At 35.5% G+C, this 11,263-nt stretch overlaps 1 protein-coding gene across 2 annotated transcripts in view; it reads left to right on the forward strand.

The window, feature by feature from the left end:
• LOC116842047 (ABC transporter G family member 9) overlaps nt 1-11,263 on the forward strand; it is a 314,419-nt gene that overhangs the window by 261,959 nt on the left and 41,197 nt on the right. For both annotated transcript variants that reach the window (XM_032810693.1, XM_032810694.1), the window contains exon 3: nt 3,982-4,142. In XM_032810693.1, the coding sequence (XP_032666584.1) occupies nt 3,982-4,142 (161 nt within the window). The remainder of the gene's footprint in view (nt 1-3,981; nt 4,143-11,263) is intronic.

The following is an 11,263-nucleotide window of genomic DNA, read 5'->3' on the forward strand; positions in this document are numbered from 1 at the left end:
AAAATTGTTACATGATTGTGCGTGATAATGTACAAATTTTCTTCAATTAATAGAGATGCGAGATTTGTTGCAAATATCGCAAAACGATATAGGACTTTTATGTTCACCTCAATCCTTTCTATGTTCCCACGAACGTTGCGGAGACAAATCTGAGACATTCTGTGTGTTATTTTTATAAATATATGCCGAACGTGGGCAGAGTTCCAACCATAACTCGCATAAATATACTAAAGCACAAGAAACGATGTTTATAAATTTTTCAACATTACATAAGCTGATTGATATTCTGTTGCAATAATATCAAAATTGTATAACAATTGTATAACAAATCTTATTTATCAACATTTAGCACAAATTTGTCGAGCATTTTCGTGTTGTATTAAAGGGATATTAAAGCTGTTACCTTTTTAACATTATTGTCACAGCTCAATTATCTTAAGAGGTGTAAGGAGATTTATTAATTATTATCTCTTCAATTTTTTTTATAATTGTACATTTTAATATTTGGTAAAATCCGCGCGAGAGTGCCGACTACTGGGCGTTTTACTGGCCTGTGTCGCGATTCTTTTTTTGGGAGAAAACGGTGGCCCTAACGTCCATCCAGGATCGCAATGAATCTCGCGAGAAACGACGGCCTTGGGAAATAAGAGAGGCTAATCGACGACAGGTGGGGTGAGGAGAAAGAGAGAGAGAGAGAAAGATCCGCCAGCGGAATCGTGCACGAGGTCTCCTGCACTGCGAAACGCCATTTCTCGGCGTAACGCACGCCAGGGCTTAATTGCCGTCGCGGAATAACTCCCATGAGACGTCATTGTTATTATGAAGCTTGTTCCTCGCGGCCGTGGTCGCGCGGGCTGAGTAAACGCCTGCCTAGAGCCCACGTCGCTCCTCTTTTAACGACTGTGCGCGCACACACGCACGAATATCCCACGACGAGAGCTAGGCCGCCGAAATTCACTCGGGCTGAGGTCGCGCTTTTATGGGATATTCGCGAATGTTTCGGCGAAACGTTAAATTCGGATTAATCTCCGTCAACGCGCCGTATCCCCGATAAAATCGTCGCGACGTACAATCAACGCGTGCTCTTCTCTCTCCCTTTTCCCCCCGTTCTTTTTTCTACTCTACGAAGGCATTCCAGGTGAGAGATGTGTAGAGCTATCTAGATCTGGCGGAGAGGTAATTAACACGATTAGCACCGGCGATAACTCCGTGGGTCCCGTATGCGAAGTGTCTACATCGCTGTTTTACTGCAATCCTGTAAACGAAGGGAACAAAAAGAAAGGAGAAAGAAATAGCGAGGGACCGTAAATGAAAGCGACCGATAGCGAATCTGCGTAAAATATGCTGCGGAGATTTTATGCCCGCGTCGAAATCACCGATAAAGACCTGTGTCCACTTATAGAAATAGAATATCGATGGCTGACAAGTGATACCTCGTACGTGCGAAATCGGGAGTTTTCCCTGGAGGGACAGAAATCTGAAAATTCACTTCGCTCTGAACGATCGATTATTTTCTGTACTTTCCAGTTTGTTTTGTAGAATTTTTAGGAAAAAAGATTAAACGTGTCTAACAAGTCGAGAGAGCAAATAATTGGATTAAAAATCCGAAAATGGCCATTCCTGCAGATACGAGGTGTCATTTCTTAGTTATCGATATAGCGTTGAGAAAAACGTAAATTAAACGCAATGTCATTGAGTTACACATAGTACCTTAAGTATATCGTTCGGGATTCTCATACTAGATATACAAAAAAATCAGAGGCAGGAAGATGTAACATTAGAAAAAAATACTGTATAAACAGATTCTTTAAGAAAAGACTATATAAACAGACTCTCTACGTATAAAACATGCTCTTTAAGGGGATGCACTACTTTGTTGGATCAGAAAAATGTTTGTTGTCAAGAATTTTAATAGAGAAAAGTACTAAAGCGATGGAGATAGAAGTGTGATTTTTTTTAGAAATATTTATTAATTTTTATAGATTATGCTGATATTTTTTGTTATTGCAGATTATCTAATGGACATGTAGATGGCATTAAAGAAGTGAGGATGATTAAAAATACACCTCCACTTTGCGAAAGTGATTGAGAGCCATTGATGGATTTGAAACATAAAAACATAAAATTTTCTTAATTTATGTGAATTTATGCATCAGTTGATCTACAAGCAATATTATAAATTGAAAATTGATAAAATGCTTTTAAAACATTATAATATCATTTTCGGCGAAAATTTCTATCTTTCCTTACATTTAAAATAGAAACCATTACAAATATTATTTTCATCGAAGTTCATTTTTTGGAGGATATATCTTTTATAAGTATATTAAACCTCAAAGTGATATCTTTAAAATCTTTTTAATAATCACTTCTTGCATACACACATATACACAAACTTGAAAAATATGAAAGAACGAATTTAAAGCTTTTTTTGTGTGTTATTTTATATTTAACACTATTAGAGTTTGACTATTTACATTTAATCAACTATAAGAGTTGTAAAGTACACCCTCTGTTTCCTCGAAGAAGTTTTGCTGAGCTACTTTTTTTACAAGTCTTTCTGACCCCCTGTGATTCGTCTAAACTTCAATGCTCGACAGCTTTCAGTCGTTCGGTATCGAGCTATTCGTCGAGAATTTTATTTTGAGGATCAATTTATGCCTTTCATTCTGATGACTTTGAGTAAAAATGTACATCCTTCATTAAAAATGCAAATTGTTAAAAAAGCAGCAGAATTGCTAGAAAAGCAATTTCAATCATTTCTGAAGCAGAAAGTATATGCACACCGTTGAAGCTTTTTATTCCGTGAAAATAAGTGGTGCCATTTAGTAGAGTGCAATTTTAAATAAGTCATTCTCCGAACGTTCTCTGAACGATCGGTCTACTTTGGGACTTGCATATATTATGCAATATATTCGTAAATCAGCGCTCCAAAAATTATAAAATAATTTAGATCCAAAACTTTTTGCTGAATAGAGCAAAACTTGGCCGCACACTTTCAAGATGAAAAATCTTTGGGTACTCGAGTACCCAAAGATTTTTGTACCCAAACAGAGAGTTGGAGAATGAACTCTGTTGTTATTTGGGTGTAACCTGAAAGTTTCCGAACGGTACGAAGTGCATTCGGGTAAAGTTTTCCGACACAGCCTTATTGAGGTACTATTCCTAATGATACTTGGTACGCGATTTATCTCTATCTCTTTCACATTTCGTCTTTGACACAAAAAGTATCAAAAAAAGTGTCACAAAAGCGTCTTCGGCACTTGAGTCCCTGTTCGGTCTCGAGCTTGACATTCTCAGGGTTGTTAGTCTCGATTCTGTAACTCTCGAGATCTACGTGAGGTTCGCAGCCGAGATTAGGTGAAAAAAAAAAGAATTTGTGCGGCTCTATACGACGTATACGCCGAATATTTTTCCCATTTATTAATAACGATCTTTTTCCAATTAAATTATATATTAACCCAGACAACATAATGTCTAAAATCGGGACATAAGATGTCTTAAAGATAATCTTTAAGACGCCTTAAAGACATTTATACGTAAATCGTCTGAAAGCCATCTTAAAGATAATCTTTAACCCTTAACTGGCATACTTCACCATAATCACATAGCTGGCACACTGAGTCGTTTGAGACCCCAATCACTAAAATGTTTGCTACGTGGAAGCTATTGATTTTTTTCACTGAAAAAATTCCAAAATAGTTCTCGAATATCGACTTAAAAGTTGTCATAGCTTATTTTGATAAATTGTAAAATTGAGTATGAAAAAAAAATTCGAGAACGTAAACAAAAACGAAGAATGACTTCACTAAAACGCTGGGACTTCTGGTACCCCAGAGTGCCAGCTAAGGATTAAGACGTCTTATGTCCCGATTTTAGACATTACGTTGTCTGGGAATTTGATCTTAATAAAAAGAAATGAAGACAAGAGAGAAAAAAGGCGACTTGATCGAATGCACAATATTTCGTGTTTGATTGTAGAGTGGAAAGCTCAGCGCTGCAGTTGGTGTGCCCGCTGGATTCTCGTCCGGTGCAGCTAATCTTCCGAGGATTGCAGGTGGTCAGGGAGAAGCGAGCGCTCCTTCGAGATGTCTCGGGGGTCGTCAAGCCGGGCGAATTATTGGCCGTTATGGGCCCTTCAGGTATGTAAATACCCGCTGTATCACACGGTGGATCTCGCGCACGTGTTCTCGGATGTCTTTCTCACGACGTGCACACAACAACCGATCGCGCATCAAAACAGCAATTTCTGTGCAAAAAGCTTGAGACCTATTTTGGCAAAATAGCAGGATAAACTTGGATATGATAGCCGTATGGAAAAGATCATACGCTGTAATTTCTGCAATAATTTCTGAAATAGTGCGCTTCAAAGTCATTTTCAAAGATAATCGATATTTATAGTAGTTTATGTGTATGCATTCAAATAGCAAAACGTACTATTAAAGCTATTTTTTTCGTCATCATGCCCGAGTTTATTCTATAAGAAAAGAAATTATATTTAGTTCACGAAGTTGGATCACATTTAGTTAAGGGGATGCTGAAGTCGATGACGAATTTGAACAATAAAAGTTGATAACGTAAAAACGTCAACACGTTTTCCTTTTCGTATTTCTTATGCATATAGAACTTACGTAATGTATATTGCTTTGTTATCATATTTAGTGGAAAACCACGCATGTGTAGAAATCTTTCTGCAAACTTTTCCGATATTCTTATTTCCGATATGCTGAAAACTTTACCGACAGCATATTGACAGCATACATTTTTCTGCAAAGTTTACATCGTATTGGTTATACAGAATTGCCAATGCTTTTACGCAATGAAAGTACGTGCACAAATAAATAGGAACATTGCTCGATGTGTGACGAAAACGAAGAAAACCTTTTTAAATGTAAAATCTCAAGCTGTCAGTCAATATAATATTTGCTTAATCTAAAAATTGCGTAGCTTGTATATATAGAAAGTGTGGATGCTCTAAAATAAAAATCTTGATAAACATTGCTGTTTTGGATTAGACAAATATTACTCTAATTGACAACTTGAGATTTTACATTTTAAAATTTCTTCCTTTTCGTCATATATTGAGCAATGCTTCTATTTATTTTTGTACGTATTTTCATTGTATAAAAGCATTTGTAATTTTGTACAATCAATACGACGTAAATTTTGCAGAAAAATTTCAGTATTCTGTCGATAAAGTTTTCAGTCTCTCTTAAAGGGATGCTGAAGTCGACGAACTCGAACAATGTCGATTACCCAGACATGATTATGATTAACATAATCCTGTTTTCCTTTTCGTATTTCTTATGTATACAGAACTTATGTAAATATCTATTGCTTTGTTTTACCATAATTAGCGGAAAACTTAACTATACATAAGTAAAAATCTTTCTGCAAACTTTGGAGTTTCTGAATTCAGTTGCGAAGGTTTTTAAGGACAACAATGTCCTTAAAAATTTTTCTGCTTGAAGCATCCACATACACTTTCGGTATGTACAAGCTTCGAAATTTTTGGATTAGGCAAATATTACGTTAACTGACAGCTCGAGTTTTTATATTTAAAATTTTTTTTTCGTTTTCGTCACATATTGAACAATGCTTCTATTTATTTCTGCATGTACTTTCATTGTGTAAAAGCACCCAAGCAAAAATTGAATCTAGTGATTGTCTAGTAATGAAAAGAAAAAGAAAAGTTGGGCCTTACATCGCTATTAGCTAGGAATGTAACGCTCACTTCATCATAGTGGCTGTACCAGAAAAATTATCTAGTAGCTAGATACAAAAAAAAAATAACTTGTAACTATAATTGGTATAGTTACTGGACAGTTCTGATATCCAGTTTCTATTTAGAATTTACCGATGATTTTCTATCTCGTTACTGTGTACCCAAGTACGAATTTACTACTGGCATCAAAGTGGCCCAGTACCGATTTATGATTATTACTAGCATAGTACCAGATGCCAGTACGGATTTAGTATTGGTGTGATACTGGGATGATAGAAAAGGATCAGTATCGGAAAACAGTACTGTCACAGTACCGAAAATCAGTACTGTATCAGTATAAAAAAATATTGATTCCTAACACTGGAGAAGTACTTATTCCCAGTACTGGGCCAGTATCGGTTCCTAGTAATTTTTACTATTTGTAATCGTTAATATCACAACTATATAGTATGGAAAGAAAGATCAGACTATGGCTAGGCGCTGCTCTCGTTTGTATACTATACATGTCTATTTTTAATAGTCATATGAGGAAAAATCTTCAGGGCGACGGCTGAAATCGAACTCGTGTCTTCCGGTTGTCAGGCAAGCGTTCTTACCACTGAGCTATCTAGGTTTAGTGACCTCTTCTGTTTTCCCATAAAGGACATTGGTACACTGAGAGAAGAATTTAATAAATATTTTCAAAATTTGGTTACTATTATTAAATGGTAGACGTAAATATAGCGGGCCAAAGCTATGGCAATACTTATTAATTAATTTAGTTCTGTAAAATAAATTATTTATTTGACAGAAGTAAAATTTATTTGCTTCCAGAATATATTTGGTAAATAAAACTTATTGAATAGTTGAGCAAAATAAGCGATTTTGTAATAGTTACAAAATTTTTGGTAGGTTCAACCAACCATCTGTAATAATAGATATTGAAACGATGTAATAGCTGCAAATGAATGAATTTTTCGTTGTGCTGCAACAAAACATACTTATACTGGTAACAAAATAGAACTCGTACCTACTGAATCTTTTATTACATTGGATATAAGAATTTCATAACAATTATTAAATATCTGTTTATAACTATAATATATTTCATATTAAATATTTAATATTAAGTAACTATTACTAAATTATTTAATTGAGGTTACTGTGAATGCAATTACGTCATACTCCCGATCTATTAAATATTTGGTAATTATTATCATATTTAGTATTAGTTACTAAGGATTCAACGAATTTCTGTAACTAAATGCAGTTTGTTATAGTTACCAGTCTTTTCTCTCAGTGTATCGTCCGTTTTTCGGTATCGGCACAATACTGGCCAATTATCCTCTATTGGCAAATTGTGTACGGTTCTTACTTGGATATCCAATACTGATTCTACGAAGAGGGCCAGTATCAATAATACAGTTTTTTTTAATATCGGGCCAGTACCGACAAACGACAAACACTTTTCGGTAACACCCCAATACACGTACGGTACGACTATCCAGTACCTAACCTTAGTACGGAGCCAATACCAATAATACAGCTTTTTGATATTAGGCCCAATATTGAGCCAATACCAAAACCGGACATTCGCTTTTCGGTATCGACCTAGTATCGGGCCATTTTTCCGTATTTGGCGAAACGTATACGATTCCTACTTGGGTAATCTTTTTTATCTAGCCACTATCTATGTAATTGGTACAGTCACTAGATAGTCCTGACATTCAAAAGATTGAGTAGGAATATTTAGCCAGTCACGAGCTAGTGACTGGCTAGAAAACTTATCTAGTCATTACTATCTAGCTACTAGTCTTGAAATCTGCTCTACTAGATACATTTTTGCTCGTCATTTGCTGTCATTTGTAGTTCTATACAACCAATTCAATTTGTAGTTCTATATAACGACGTAAACTTTGCAGAAAAATGTCAGTATTCTGTCGGTAAAGTTTCTAGCTTCAGCATTCCCTTTAGAGGATGCTGGAGTCGATGACGAACTCGAACAATGTCGATAATGCAGAGACGACTGTCATAATCACGCCATCCTTTTCGTATTTCTTGTATATATAGAACTTATATGAATGTGTGTTGCTTTGTTTTACCACATTCAACGGAAAACTTAACCATATACATGTAGAAATTTTTCTGCAAACTTTTTCGATATTCTTAAGTTTTCAAATGCAGATGCGAGAGTAGAGCCATGTTCTTCAAAATTCTTTTGTTTGGAGCATCCACACTTTCAGTATGTACAAGCTGCGAAACTTTTGGATTAGACAAATATTACACCAACTGGCAGCTTGAGATTTTACATTAAAAATTTTTTATTTGTTTTCGTCACATATCGAGCAATGCTCCTATTTATTTTTGCACGAACTTTCATTGCGTAAAAGCATTTGTAATTCTATATAACCAAATACGACGTAAACTGCAGAAAAATGTCAGTGTTCTGTCGGTAAAGTTTTCAGCTTCAGCATCCCCTTAAGCGCTCCATTATATTTCTGCCTGCACCCTTTCTTCGCGAATGTTTCGCTTCGCCCCGCGTGGCCACGGCGACGACGACGACGACGGCGTGTCACAGTTGTGGACTCTTTCCCGGGATTCGCTGCGCTCTTTCGGCACGCATCTCGCGTTATTATTTCTCGCGCGGGGTCTTAATCGCGTCAGTGTTGCGTGGACGTCGCGTGGAATTAAGTTTCTATCTTTAACCGCTTTTATGCGCAGCGACGAGATACATGTGTACGTATAGGGGCACACACACACACACACACACACACACACACACACACACACACAAATTGACGAGGTTGGCAATTTCGCCCGGCTGGAATATTTATCGCTGCCAACGGCGAGAAAGTCCGTGCGCGATCGTTTTCGGCGCATCACGCGTGTCTAGCAAGAATTTACCGATCTTAATTATTTCGACGAGAAGTTCCGGCGGCGTTTCCTTCAAAGCGCGCGCGCGCGCGTACAGCGGAACCGCAGCTTTACGACGCAATTAGACGCGTGCTCGTGATTCTTGACTCCTGTTTCTCATCGGTGCTTTAGCGCGGACATTCCATGAATGCACAGTATGCACTCGCGTTGCAGCGATTGCTACGTACTATAACTTTCCGTCGGGCGCAATGTTTTAGGTGTATAAATCCAGTGCCCTTACATCGACCTAGTCATAACACCATTTTGAATTTCAAAATTTTACCACCCTTATGCTGTTTTCAAGTGTCGACGTTAACCTCTTTGAAACGTCGGAATTAATCTCGCAAAACAGCAGTAGACACAAAAGCATTCATAAAGGAAGATATTCGACGCTGCATTCTTTTCGCACAAAATAAGAACGCCGCTGAAGCAAGTGAAATGACTCGTTCTGTTCTGGATGAAGATGCAGGGTCTTGTAAAACATGCAGGAAATGATAAAAGAGATTTTGTGAAGGAGACTTTGATCTTAAAGGCCAACAACTTTAAAAATCCATCGGTGTACCTCTAAAATTCAAAGACGAGGAATTGCAACAGCTACTAGGTGGAAACTCTGCCCAAACATTACAGAAGCTCGCAGAGCAACTTGGAGTAACCATCCAAGTCGAAATTTGACTCTACTCTCGACCTTAATGTTTCATTTAATATCTATTTTGATACTTTGAAACCTACATCAACTGCTTTTGATTCTACTTAACCTATTAGCTTAGCTGAGAAGTTCTCTTTACAATCTACAAAACATTTGTGCGTTTTTTTGCCACTCAGACACTAGATAGAACTTTAGTTTTCATGATGCGTGGAAAACTTAAATCCAAAACCATGTAACTTTTTACTTTTAAATATTTTATTATGAAGTTTAGTATAGGTTTATATTTATATTATAATAAAAATGTTGTGTAAATTAGAAAACGGAAAACAAAATAAAATTCTGTGGTATTATAATCGACTTTTTTCTTTCCAAAAATTATAAGCCTGCCAAAGTTTATTTTACAGAAGAATGCTTTTTTAATGACATTTTTTAAAATAACTCTTTGATTTGGAAAATTATTTAAAAAATGACAACACATAAGGAATTTGCAGATTAAGAATATATTTTCCCTTTTTTCGTTTAGAAATATTTACGAGAAGTTATTAGATTTGCCATGACAAGAAGAGAGTTTTCACGGAAACGGCTGCTGTTTCGCCATTGTTTTGTTTTTCGTTTTCTAATGTACAGACTTTATAATAAAATATTAAAAAGCAAAAAAGTTGCTTGATCTTGAATTTGAGCTTTCCACGCGCGACAAAAGTATTTTATCATTTTAACCCGTAACAGGTACGGTGCCTTTTTAGTCAAGCTACAGGTACAGTGAGGTCCGGCGGACCCCAATAAATTTTTGCCATTTTTAACATGATAATGTAAGGTAGAAAGAAAAACGCTTTATAGTTCGAAAGTAATACTTTACAAATATTATATTATAACTAGACATATATAATAACAGTCGCAGTTTTTCAGTAATCTAAAAGAAAACGTTAATTGATTATAAAATAAACACAATGTGGACAGTGTTGAAATAAAATACACTGAAAGACAAATAATCGGAAAAAGAAAAAAATTTATGTTTCAATCTAAGTCCACAAATTATAGATTATATAAAAAATATAAACAAATATTATTAAATTAAATACAATATTAAAATCTTAAAAGGTTTTTAGATGCAATCGTTACAGATAGTGCTTGCACATTTGGTGCATACTGATTCATTACATCTAACATATATTTCTTTGGACTTCATATTTTTACTTTTAGGATATTTATTATATCTTACTCTGGATGGCAAAATAATTTTAGATCTTTCAGTTTCTTCAATTTTTAAAATAGATAAAATTATTAAATGCAATGGCTATATTGAGTTGTAAGACGTCTCTTAAGTTCAGATTCTACTGACTGAAAGGCAAAAGCTTTTAATCTTTTGCGTGAAGAATGAGTCATATTGAGCTGAAGATTAAGAAAATTATTTTCATAAAAGTAACATTAATGGTATAATGGGGTCACTGTGACTCTAGACGAAAAACAATTGCATATAATTTACAGCTACTTACAAATAACTCGATGATCTTGTCACTCTGAAAACTGTTACTCGAAAGGTACTGAAGATATTAACGCCATATAGTGGATAGTTTAGGAATTATCACAAAAATAAAATTAGTTATTAGTTAAAATGGGGTCCCTGGGGATCCCATTGTACTGGGACCCCATTTTAACTAATAACTAATTTTATTTTTGTGATAATTCCTAAACTATCCACTATATGGCGCTAATATCTTCAGTACCTTTCGAGTAACAGTTTTCAGTGTGACAGAAGAAAAGATCATCGAGTTATTTGTAAGTAGCTGTAAATTATATGCAATTGTTTTTCGTCACAGTGACCCCATTATACCATTAACGTTACTTTTATGAAAATAATTTTCTTAATCTTCAGCTCAATATGACTCATTCTTCACGCAAAAGATTAAAAGCTTTTGCCTTTCAGTCAGTAGAATCTGAACTTAAGAGACGTCTTACAACTCAATATAGCCATTGCATTTAATAATTTTATCTATTTTAAA

This window comes from Odontomachus brunneus, unplaced genomic scaffold, assembly GCF_010583005.1.
Source record: "Odontomachus brunneus isolate Ranch 3 - 2012 unplaced genomic scaffold, Obru_v1 Obru_scaffold_020, whole genome shotgun sequence".
Classification (NCBI taxonomy): domain Eukaryota; kingdom Metazoa; phylum Arthropoda; class Insecta; order Hymenoptera; family Formicidae; genus Odontomachus; species Odontomachus brunneus.